This window comes from Polyodon spathula, chromosome 6, assembly GCF_017654505.1.
Source record: "Polyodon spathula isolate WHYD16114869_AA chromosome 6, ASM1765450v1, whole genome shotgun sequence".
In the NCBI taxonomy this organism is placed as follows: Eukaryota; Metazoa; Chordata; class Actinopteri; order Acipenseriformes; family Polyodontidae; genus Polyodon; species Polyodon spathula.
Genome location: NC_054539.1, coordinates 6,163,621 through 6,176,842, shown reverse-complemented (window position 1 = coordinate 6,176,842; position 13,222 = coordinate 6,163,621). Strand labels below are relative to the sequence as shown.

The window sequence follows — 13,222 nt, the reverse complement described above, 5'->3', positions numbered from 1 at the left end:
GTATAAAGTGCCTACAGCATGTCCCCCATTTCTCTGATTTCATGATATATTTCTACAGTAAATACAGTACCGATGTCGTTCAAACTGTAAACAAGTTCTCAGTTTAACTTCCATTTCTGTCTCTTCTTTTGATAAAGTATCTGAACAGAAGAAAAACTGTGCTGGCTCTTTATGAAACAGCAATTGTTTTATAACTAAATAAATATTAGGCCTTTTACATCTTTGGGGTGAGACGTTGTTGTAAGTCACTGCAGCTGATGCATAGTTCACAAACCTAGTGTCGTATCTTTTAAAGTGTTTTGTGATGGTGGTCCACTATGAAAGACGCTATATAAAAATAAAGATTATTATTATTATACTTGGTAATCTTTCCTAATGTATTTACTTTTTTGCTGTGAGAGGAGCTGCAGCTTTCTCTAGGAGACGAGGCGCTTCAGCTTCGCTTCAACCCCACTCTGGCAGCCGAACCTGGTGCGAGCCCATTCCCTCTTCCCCTCGCCCGACCCGCTCTCCTTTTCATACTTGGTTTGCTTGTCTGTCACTTTGAACTGAACTCCCGACCGCCGTGTGACCAGGCTATTTCTAACATAAAAACAGCTTTCTTTTAATTTTTTTTGTTTTGTAAAAAATATAGCGTTGATTACGTGTAGCTTTAGCATGGTTAATTCACGGAAAGTTAGATTTTTGCTTCACTATATGTGCATTATAGAGAGGGAGTTATTTTATTTTGTATTTTATTCAGATGTGTGTCGTGTCCTGTGCCGCCCCCCTATCTCCTCCACTGTTTATAACGCTCTTTGGTTACAAGGCTCATATTGTGTGACCCCTGAGACCCATGTTCCAGCGAGAGAGCACTGTATTTATTTACGTATATTTTAATGACATTAGAGAGTAAGTCGTTTCAAGTTACATTATTTTCATTTATTTATTTATTTATTTGTTTGTTTGTTTATCTGTTTATTTATTTTAATGTCCCCTAACCTGTTTATGATATTTGCCATTGGTCTTGGTGGCTCTTATGTTGTGATCAGTCTGTTAAGTGCTTTGAGTTCAGGAGCTGCTTGTTCTAGTTCCAGTTGACTGGCATATGTAATGTAGGTTGGAACATCCAATGTGCCTTATTGTAGTGAGTGCCAGCACAATCTAGTGCACATCGGTGTATGCCAGCAAAACTGAAGGGAACTTGTTTCCGAAGTAGAACATTACGAGATGGCCCTGGCTCCTCCTTCTAGTCAAAGATACAGTCTGCCAGACACCTATAAGCCAACTCTAATGCGGACCTCTCTGCACTGTATTTTCTTATATTTACAGATGTTTCTATATAAATAAATAAAAGACTAGTGGCATTGATATAGATTAAAAGAGTGGCTGTGTTTAGGACTGACACATCAAAAATGACCCATGTAATTATAAACTTTATTGGGTATGATTGTTTTCTTTATACTGACCCATAAGAGTCCTTTTTATTTATATTTTTTTTTAGTATGGGCAAGAGGTTCCATTTCTGTGGCGATTGGCACGGGCATATGGGGACATGTTTGACTTGACTTCAGACATTGAGGACAAGAAGAGCTATACAGAGGCTGGTAGGCGGCAATGTTATTGTGTTATGGCACATTTCTGAAACCTGTTGAATGCACTAAATGATCCACCTTTATTTGCAATAATGAAGTAATTTGCTGCACCCATCTTAGTGGCTATTTGCAGAAAAAAAGGCTACATTAATTAACCAAGAGAATTCATAACATTTTTTTTTTCTTCATTAAAATGACTGTTTTGGTTTAAAATGTATTTTTAGTAATGATGTTGTAGTAGTAGTAGTAGTAGTAGTAAATATTAACAGTATTTTCTTCTGTTTTATAAATAACATTTGATGTGAATCCCTGTCATGGAAGCCCTGTACCTATTACAGCTTGAAGCTGCAGCTATTACAGCTTGGAAACACCTCTGCATGTTCAGTATTAGGAACATTGAAATCTAAAGTATGAAGTGTTGTAGGATTGATTTTCCAATAAATTTTACACCTACTTTCATGCTTTTGCTAAGGGTTAATAAACATCTGATGCCAGTAAATTAAATTTAGTGGTGCAAACAAAATCAATAAATCAGTCAATTATGGATTTATTATGTTAAAAAAATGATAAATACATTTCGTGGGGTTCAAATCATAAAAAACATAGATTATTTATTTATTTATTTATTTTTAATGTTGTGTGCTACTTTGGGCAATAGCATCTCTGTTCCACATGTTTTTCTTATACCAAAGGGATTTTTAAATTGCATGTAAAAGTAAAATAACCATGCCCTGTGACAGTACCTCAAGTGCAACACGACAGGTCATTTTACCCTTCCCACCTGTCTTCAGAGATTTGTAAAAGCTATAGATCTCTCTGAATTAATGCTTTATTACCGATTCACACAGGCAAGTTGCAGTTGTAATTGAGATTGTCAGGTCAGTAATGACAAATAGAATGCTGTTAGGGGTATACGGTATGTTCGATGGTGGTAATTTCGGAGTGCTGTTAGGGGTATACGGTAAGTTCGATGGTGGTAATTTCGGAGTGCTGTTAGGGGTATACGGTATGTTCGATGGTGGTAATTTCGGAGTGCTGTTAGGGGTATACGGTAATTTTGATGGTGGTAATTTCGGAGTGCTGTTATGGTGGTAATTTCGGAGTGCTGTTAGGGGTATACGGTAATTTTGATGGTGGTAATTTCGGAGTGCTGTTAGGGGTATACGGTATGTTCGATGGTGGTAATTTCGGAGTGCTGTTAGGGGTATACGGTATGTTCGACCGTGGTATTGATATTGTCATTCTATTGTAACCTTGCACCATCTAGACTGTCAGCACTCTTTGTGAATCTGGCAGTTGGTCTTAATATGCATTATGATTTGAAGATTGAATTTAAGCTATTATATTAAGGTTACTGTAAAACTTCAAATTAGCACCGGTCTCCAATACTTACCAGTCTATAATAGGCGCCGGAGCTGCTGGGAAATATGGCAAATAGTGCTTTGATTTTGTGATAAAACTGGTACTTGTATTGATTTTATTGTTAATCTTAAAAACAGTTAGAAGCATTTTTGAGTGTGTTGTGGGCAAACAGTATATTTTTTTATATTTATAGGGTTTCATTTTTTTGTATTAACAGTTATTAGGGTTAATTTTTCATCGATTATCCATGCTTAGCAATGTACACGTAATGAGGGGGTACAATAAATGGTACATGTGTAAACAGGATGATTCTTACTACGAATATGAATTTTAAAAGTAAAATTTTGGTTTTTATTGTGCTGCAAGCCTACCTTAATGGAATTGTGTGCGAACACGATATTTATAAATGTCCCGACCTAAATGACAATATAATTATTAATAATTATTATATATTATAATTATTGTTAAGTGTCTAACGTTATGCTATACTGATTTGTTCTTCTGCTTGTTCGCAAAACGTATGTGCATACACTTGTTTACACACACACACACACACACACACACACACACACACACACACACATATATAAAAACTTTAAATTATACATGGGGGTTGTACAATACAAATTGTTATTACCCACTGACAAAACCTATAATGGCACTGCTGGAATGTTGTAATTTACTTATGTCGTTTCTATAAGGTTGTGTGCAGGCAGCTTTTTCATGATTGCATCTGAAGTATTTGCAGATGTTAGTGATCTTACATAATAAACGCCGAGTTTCAAATAGTTGCCGGTCTCCAATAGGCACCGGGGCTACTGGCAAATACTGTAAATAAAAGCAGGGGCATTTATTTAAAGTTTTACGGTACGTTGTCTTTTGCAGGCAAGAAGTTTGCTGAGGAAGCCATTACTTTGGACCCCATGAGTGCAGATAGCCACCAGTGGTGAGTTTTTGCAAATGAAACGCAGATGTTATGTACAGTGTGCCAAAAAAAAAATTGACAACATAAATGTAATGCATTTGTTAAGGGTGATAAGAATTTGAATGACACAGATGCATCAGGTACGTATTTTACCATTTTACGTTTTTTTTTTACAATTTTTTAAGTTAACGTCTCATATTTTTTAAATTTGTGTCTTTGTGAAAATGTGTATCGGGGGCAGAATTAACACAGCAGAAAACATTTACAGTTTATAGATAAATCACCCTTATGTCCACACTCGTGTGCCTGTGAAAAAACGTATTTCAGAGCAGCTGATCCAAACAACTGTTTGTTTATGTTTTTGAAGCCTGGAGGGGTGGCCATTTAATAATAATAATAATAATAATAATAATAATAATAATAATAATAATAATAATAATAATAATAATAATAACAACTTTAATTTGATATAGCACCCTACACACCAAGGTGTCTCAGGGTGCTGCACAATATGAAAAAAACTAAATCAAAACATAGTAATAAATAAAACTATAAAATATAACTATAAAAATAGTAACAAAGCAAACAATGAACACTTAGTTAAAAAATACATCAAATACAAGAACAAGTCCACAGGTTCACTATAAAAAAACTGTCGAGAACAAATGTGCCTTAAGAGTGGGTTTAAAATTTGACACTGATGTGGAGTCTTGAATGCAGCTGGGCAGAGAGTTCCAGAGAGAAGGGACAACGCAGGTAAAACTACACCCACCAATAGTAACACATCTTGAAACCAAAGGCTTTAGAAGTCCAGAGTTTGATGATCTGAGCTGTCTTCCAGGGATGTAAGGGCTGAGAAAAAGTCCTTAATGTAGGCAACACGAGAATGAACAGGAAACCAATGCAGACACATAAGGACCTGAGTGATATGTTCTGTTGTAGACAGTGGCGACTGGTGGCTTGAAAAACTGGGGGGGCATAGCCCCCCCCCGCCCCCAAAAAAACGAACTAATGAAGGGATACCGTGCTCAAACCCAATGCCTGATTTAACAATGTTTATGTAAACATTAAGCTAGCTTTCTAACATTACCAGATCTTTCATCACAAATAGTTCTACGCCAGACTGTCACAATCAAGAGAGCTGCAAACAACACTTTACAGGCAAGGGTCTCTTATCGACAGCTGCACCTCCACTAACGTTTGATATGGAGGTATCGTCACACTCTCGTGCTGTTAATATTCTGAACTACACCAGAGTCTGGTTCGTTTTCTCTTGGATGTCTCTGGCGTTGGTGGTTTAGCTTTTTTTTGTTGTAGAAAAACTCCAAGCATAGCTGTCTTTTTGCCATTTTAAAAGATCTACAACAAATTCACTCTGTTTAGCATACATTTTGCTGATTGAAAAAGTGAAAGTCTCACACGAGAACTGCACACTTATGAAAAACATAAAAATATATATATTTATTTTTAAATAATAAACCCTGGCAGCAGTGGCGTAGCCAGGATTTTTTTTTTGAGAGGGGATGAAAATGGTAACTTTAAGGTAAGTAATCACACTGGTGCAATTGGCAACCTGGGTTATTATTCGTGCATTGACGTTTGATTTTTCGAAAAATAAAGAACAATTTTTTTTTTTTTTAAACAGAAGATCCTATAACCAAATGCACTGTTGTGTTTTTAAAAAAAAAAAAATTCAGTTGACAACACTTCCAAATAAAAACAAAAAATGAAATACAAAGCAATGGACTTGAACTTTTAACATACGCATCAGATTTCAATTTCATTATGATAATAAATAAAAATAACTATATATAAGTTAATTTGTACTTACAGTATGGTTGTTCTTTTTTGTTAACTAACATTTTGTGTTCAAAGCAAACCATTTTATTTAATCTCACAAATCCTGACCAATTTAATTTCTGTTTGACTGGCGCAGGACTGCTGGTGGTAGCTGCTAGCTTGTTGTCTTCAGACGGTTCATCAACAGTTTTCTGCTGTTTAGACAAACTAGGACGACCAAAACAAATAACTAATTTTTTAATTATGTTTTCCTTTCTCCTACCGCTGTCAGGCAATACTTCACGTCTCTCACTCAGTGTTATGTCACGTTGCGTGTCCATTTGGACTGTAAAGTGTAAAAGCTGTGTGCATTGTCCAATCAGAAGAGTTCAAGGTTGAACCTCTCACGAATGATGGTAACTAGCCCAATCACAAACAGAAATTTGGATTGCGTGCTTTGGCAGACAGAAAGCATGTCATTGGTCAGTTGTGAGTGGCGGTTCATGTGTATACTAATTGAAAGCGGTACTGATTGAAGCGTATTGAGGCCACCAAAAAAAACATCTTTTCAACCCTTTTTTTTTTTTTTCCTGTAACACAGTGACTAAGCCACTACCTGGTGATTAATCTGAGGGGGCATGTGACCAGGTGTGCCCTCCCTACGCGTCACCACTGGTTGTAGACAAGTTTTTTAGTGGTCAACAGAAAATTGCAGTTGGTTTTAATTTGGAAGTTATTTCCTCTCATTAGATTAATCTTTCAAGGAATCTCTGCAAGTTTAAACTGCAAGTTTGAACATGGGGAAAATATATTTTATCAGAGTAATCTGAAATTGTGCATTACTTTATCTTGTTTTTCAGTGTTCTGAATCGCTGCTGTTATTATGTGTGTAAATGGCATTTGGCCACGTTACATTTTCTTAATAGAAACAAAGCTACTACAAAAATGTGTATCAGTATCACCATCACATGCTGTACATTCACAGTGCTGTGTGTTTAATAACTTTTAAATATTTACCTTGGTGTGAATTAAGTGAAAACCGTTGAAGATTAAATCAATTTACCAACTTTCCTTACAAAATCCACCCCTCAAATCCAGCAAAAATAAGTCTGTAGAGCATCATTGTAACTCCACACCAATTGCAGATCCTTAATACATAGCATTACTATTCTGTATTGCTAGAAATTGCCCCCTTTCAGTAGCAACCAAGGGCATGCAGTCCTACAAATCTCAATTAAAGAAACAGAAAAAAGACAGTGATATCAAGAATCCACTATTCCACCTTTGCCTGTCTCAGGTGTCTGTTTGATGATCCTAATGTGTCCTATATAAAGGTTCCAGCAGACCAAAGATCCAGCTGTTGTCTTTTGGTATTTTAGATTATATTCATGTCCTAAACAATACATATTCACTTCAACACTCTCCACCTCCTCCTGAGAATATATAATTTGTTTTTAAAGCCTCGTATCGTATCAGTCAAGGATAAAAGAAATAGAGAAACAGTTATTTAATTAAATCTGCAGCATGATGTTGATTGATATTAATAATACAAATAATGGACAGTGAGACACATCTCCTTGCAGGCTGATTTTTCAGCTCATTTACTTTGCCTCATACAGTTCTGCATTTATCGTGTTTATACAAGCACTGGTATTTTCAACATCTTTCCCCTTTGCCAGGTAAGGAAGTAAAGAAATAAAATATGATTAGACAGCTCATTGCTGTGAAAAAATTAATTAATTGTAAATGTTCATATTTTGACGGAAGAAAATGTACTGTTGAAGACTTGGCAGTGAAACCTCCTACCAAAGACTTGTTTCAGTCTGTCAAAAATGAGCTTTTTAGGCTTATGTTCGTGATAAACTAATTGATGAGGTTTACAGATAACAGTCCTGCTTGTGTGTAAAGAACTATGCAGTATTCTGCAGTAAAGGTTTTGGTTTACAAATTGGGAATACAGCTGAAAAAAAATGTTCACAACGAAAAGCTGAACTAAAGTTTGAAAAGAAAGACAACTTTGTATCGACTTTGTTAAAGAAAGATATTTAACTGTGAATATAGGTCAGGAAGTGGTTTATGTCATTGTTTTGAGTCGTGTATAATGACACGGTGCACGCAGCACAGTAACGCTAGTGGCTGAAGGAAGTGGTTTATGTAATTGTTTTGAATCGTGTATAATGACACGGTGCACGCAGCACAGTAACGCTAGTGACTGGAGGAAGTGGTTTATGTAATTGTTTTGAATCGTGTATAATGACACGGTGCACGCAGCACAGTAACGCTAGTGACTGGAGGAAGTGGTTTATGTAATTGTTTTGAATCGTGTATAATGACACGGTGCACGCAGCACAGTAACGCTAGTGACTGGAGGAAGTGGTTTATGTCATTGTTTTGAGTCGTGTATAATGACACGGTGCACGCAGCACAGTAACGCTAGTGGCTGGAGGAAGTGGTTTATGTCATTGTTTTGAATCGTGTATAATGACACGGTGCACGCAGCACAGTAACGCTAGTGACTGGAGGAAGTGGTTTATGTAATTGTTTTGAATCGTGTATAATGACACGGTGCACGCAGCACAGTAACGCTAGTGACTGGAGGAAGTGGTTTATGTAATTGTTTTGAATCGTGTATAATGACACGGTGCACGCAGCACAGTAACGCTAGTGACTGGAGGAAGTGGTTTATGTAATTGTTTTGAATCGTGTATAATGACACGGTGCACGCAGCACAGTAACGCTAGTGACTGGAGGAAGTGGTTTATGTAATTGTTTTGAATCGTGTATAATGACACGGTGCACGCAGCACAGTAACGCTAGTGACTGGAGGAAGTGGTTTATGTCATTGTTTTGAATCGTGTATAATGACACGGTGCACGCAGCACAGTAACGCTAGTGACTGGAGGAAGTGGTTTATGTCATTGTTTTGAATCGTGTATAATGACACGGTGCACGCAGCACAGTAACGCTAGTGACTGGAGGAAGTGGTTTATGTAATTGTTTTGAATCGTGTATAATGACACGGTGCACGCAGCACAGTAACGCTAGTGACTGGAGGAAGTGGTTTATGTCATTGTTTTGAATCGTGTATAATGACACGGTGCACGCAGCACAGTAACGCTAGTGACTGGAGGAAGTGGTTTATGTCATTGTTTTGAATCGTGTATAATGACACGGTGCACGCAGCACAGTAACGCTAGTGACTGGAGGAAGTGGTTTATGTCATTGTTTTGAGTCGTGTATAATGACACGGTGCACGCAGCACAGTAACGCTAGTGACTGGAGGAAGTGGTTTATGTCATTGTTTTGAATCGTGTATAATGACACGGTGCACGCAGCACAGTAACGCTAGTGACTGGAGGAAGTGGTTTATGTCATTGTTTTGAATCGTGTATAATGACACGGTGCACGCAGCACAGTAACGCTAGTGACTGGAGGAAGTGGTTTATGTCATTGTTTTGAATCGTGTATAATGACACGGTGCACGCAGCACAGTAACGCTAGTGGCTGGAGGAAGTGGTTTATGTAATTGTTTTGAATCGTGTATAATGACACGGTGCACGCAGCACAGTAACGCTAGTGGCTGGAGGAAGTGGTTTATGTAATTGTTTTGAATCGTGTATGATGACACGGTGCACGCAGCACAGTAACGCCAGTGACTGGAGGAAGTGGTTTATGTCATTGTTTTGAATCGTGTATAATGACACGGTGCACGCAGCACAGTAACGCTAGTGACTGGAGGAAGTGGTTTATGTAATTGTTTTGAATCGTGTATAATGACACGGTGCACGCAGCACAGTAACGCTAGTGGCTCGAGGAAGTGGTTTATGTAATTGTTTTGAATCGTGTATAATGACACGGTGCACGCAGCACAGTAACGCTAGTGACTGGAGGAAGTGGTTTATGTAATTGTTTTGAATCGTGTATAATGACACGGTGCACGCAGCACAGTAACGCTAGTGGCTCGAGGAAGTGGTTTATGTAATTGTTTTGAGTCGTGTATAATGACACGGTGCACGCAGCACAGTAACGCTAGTGACTGGAGGAAGTGGTTTATGTCATTGTTTTGAATCGTGTATAATGACACGGTGCACTCAGCACAGTAACGCTAGTGACTGGAGGAAGTGGTTTATGTAATTGTTTTGAATCGTGTATAATGACACGGTGCACGCAGCACAGTAAAGCAGCTTGTTTTTATGTGTTGTTTTTGCTACTTATTGTAACAGAGGATCATCCGAGATAATGGATTATTTATTATATGCTGTCAGTATCACCATGGGCGGCAAGCATTATTTAAAAGTAGGGTGACAAAGGCAAAGGAGAACTGCCAAGCGAAGCGAGGGTAACATATATTTATTTATTTTTTGCTAAGAAGAACTGGGAAATCACTGTTTTGTAATAAACCCACAAAATTTGGCAGGTATTTCACCATAACATGTAGAATATTTACTAAATAAGCATTTACTAAGTACAAACACAAGTAGCATGAAATGGCAGAGCCAGTTGCAGTGGCATATCTGTACAATGCTGTACAGCACCTATAATACTATCATGCAGCTTATTAAGGGAAGTGCAAAACAAACACAAACAACATGTTGCAGTATGACTTGTTTATTGATAGATATGTTGACATATGTATGTTAACAGTTAAAATATTCTTTGATCGGCTTTGTTTTAAATGTAGTGCTGGATGCTAGAGAATGTTTTTCATGTTTTTTCATCAGACATTGCTGAGCTCAGTTATCACAGCGAAACCAGCTGCTGCTAGACTTCCGGAAAGTAAATGCTCTCGCAGGGCAATTTTTGTTGCTGATAGGTTGACAAAACAAGCACCTGCCCTTACGTGGCAATGCTTAGTGCTAATTGGTTGAATCACTAAGTGCCAGCTCCCACATGGCAATGCTAGTTGGTTGAACCAGTAGATTCATGACATTATTGCAGGCAGTACAGGTTAGCCATGCTCATAAATTAACTAGAGAAAAGGCGTGAGTGTCATCTGTCCTGACCGCCTGTTGAGTTCACTTTCATTTAACAACGTGTTTTTATTGGCTAATGTTTCGGTCCAGACCTTGGGTTAAACCCATATGTTTGTGTTGGAATCATTTATTGTGATTATTTATAAATGTGGCCCATCCTCTGAATGTGTTTTTGTTTTATTTGAAACCTTTTAAAGAGAAAACCATTGCCAAACATAGTAAAATATAGGCTATATGTTATGGGTAAACCCCGAAACTGGGCAATCTGCGGATTGCCCGGGCAAAGTCAGAAATTAATCACAAAGATCTTTCATTCTGAGTTCTGCCTGGGCAGATCTAGGAGTGGCCAACAATGCCCAGTCAAAGTCTGAAATTAATCACAAAGATCTTTTAATTTTATGTTTTCAAGAGCTACATTCATAAAAACTACACAGGAACTCCGGTTTCAGAAAATAGGAATATATTTAAAAATCTATTTAAAAAGGTATTTTTTATTGATGACAACTATATACAATTTAATGCTATAAAAGACTAATTGATTTTAAACAAATTATTAAAATCTAGATATGTACGTACACTCTGTCACTGTGCTGAGTACACTCTCCAACTCTTAGATCGCTTGTCATAAACACTGTCGAACGTGAATCAGCTAATCCTTCATGCTCCACCCAGTAACTGCATCCATCTCTCTGATTGGACAGTTCAATACAACTAATTAATATTATTGTTGTTGTTATTATTACGTTATTAATAATACTGTCCTTTTTATAAGCAAGTGTCAGTGGGGTTTGTCATGTAAAGTTTTGTTCCGATGTTATGGATACTGTTGTTTCAAAGTGTGCCGTTGGTTTTATATAGCTCGATTCCTATCTGGCTGTTGATGATGGTACTATGCAAGTGTCAGTGGGGTTTCTTGTGTTAATTCTTTGTTCCAAAGGTCTGCCTGTCACTCATAATATTAATGAAAGAACAGAGGCAGTGATTTGGACTCTGACTGAGAAGCACCGGGCAGACCGTGCTTTGCCCATAACTAGGGCTGCTACGAAGGGTACATTTTTACCTTCGAAGGTACGGAACACATTACACGTTGCTCCCTCCTATCCCCAGACTCTCGTTTCTCATATGCATGTATTTATTGATTCATAATTGTGCCTGGTGGCTAACTCTGTCTTAGAGAAGACTTTGGCAATAAGAACGCTTTGCTTGCTTCTCAAGTGGTGTTCTCTTAGCCGAGCTACTGTGTATATATAGCATATATTTGGTAGCATTTTCCACTTAATCTGGAAGTCCTGATTGGCTGGGAGTGCATGCTTGGGGAGCCTACACCTGTTTAAGAATGCAGCAGCACCAGCGTTTGAGGCTACTGCAATGCCATGACCGCACAGATGGGCACTGAGCGAAAGTTTGCTGTGTGTACACCGAGGGGGAGAGCGTCTGCTCTAGAGAGAACTATGATCTATCTATGAACTGTCATTCAATGTAGAATTAGATTGCTTTGATAACTTGATTGATATTGCTATAGCAACGCCAATCTTGCCTGTAGCTATTATGATGTACAATTGAAGTTTATGGTTTGAAGATGGTTTGTGAAGAAAAATAATCAAATAAAAAAATAAATGTAAAAATTATAATTTAAACCTGGGTCCTTTGTATATTAACAGTATGCTGTGGTTTCTCTTTGGAGTGTTTGTTTGCTAAGGGATCTGTTATGTACAGTTTATTCTTCATGTATTAAAATGTTATTGGGTTGCGTGTAATGGAGCCTGAGAACCGGTTCAAGATATACAGAACAAATTGTTGGTGGAACGCAGGTTAATCTGAAGATCAGCTATGGGGCAAACATCAGTGATTTTAAAGATAGTAAAACCACATATAAGGTATTTTTATTGTAGTCTTTGGCTTTTGTTGTATTGAATTATATTGTAGGTGTTTTTTTGGGGTTTTTATTTGCAAACAATTGGTACCTGTATAACTGTAACCCTAAAGGTAGTTTTTAAGTTAATTTAGTTAGATTTAGATTTGCTGTTCATATTACAGGGCATGAATATCCCTGTAATTGCACAGTATTTACCAATGCTTCTTGCTCTTGCACAGTAACTGCTGTGTAATTACATGTTAACCATGCCCCAGGCCATTTCCATGTAATTGCACACTTATCATTTAGGGTCAGTAAACATTGGCATTCATATTAGTTATTAACATTATTTATTTAAATCATTGTTTTGTGATTTTGTTCATTTTATGTAATTGACTTTAAAATATGGTTTTATGGTCCAAGATCCTGGGAAAGTAATGCTGCATTTTGCACCAAGACTTGCTGACGTCTGGATGCACCTACAGTATTTAACCCAAATGTAGTTGATACTGACTGCATTATTGTTTATTGGCCGATTGAGGATGTTCAATATAGTCTGGTTGTGAATGATGGAAGTCCTTATAAACTTCTGTTTTTATACTGGTAAAATAAATACCAAAAAAATATATATTAGATGAAGCTGTCTACCAGCGCCCAAACATTATATGATCTATTGAGACTGCATTTACAAAACTGGGCACCAATTTAAAATAAGGTATTTCACACTGCAGCGTTGATTACTAAAAAATAATTC

The 13,222-nt window shown here is 37.4% G+C and overlaps 1 protein-coding gene across 2 annotated transcripts in view; it reads left to right on the top strand.

Annotated features, from left to right (window-relative positions):
* LOC121316729 (regulator of microtubule dynamics protein 2-like) overlaps window positions 1-13,222 on the top strand; it is a 65,086-nt gene that overhangs the window by 26,374 nt on the left and 25,490 nt on the right. For both annotated transcript variants that reach the window (XM_041251848.1, XM_041251849.1), the window contains exons 4-5: window positions 1,484-1,586; window positions 3,822-3,882. In XM_041251848.1, the coding sequence (XP_041107782.1) occupies window positions 1,484-1,586; window positions 3,822-3,882 (164 nt within the window). The remainder of the gene's footprint in view (window positions 1-1,483; window positions 1,587-3,821; window positions 3,883-13,222) is intronic.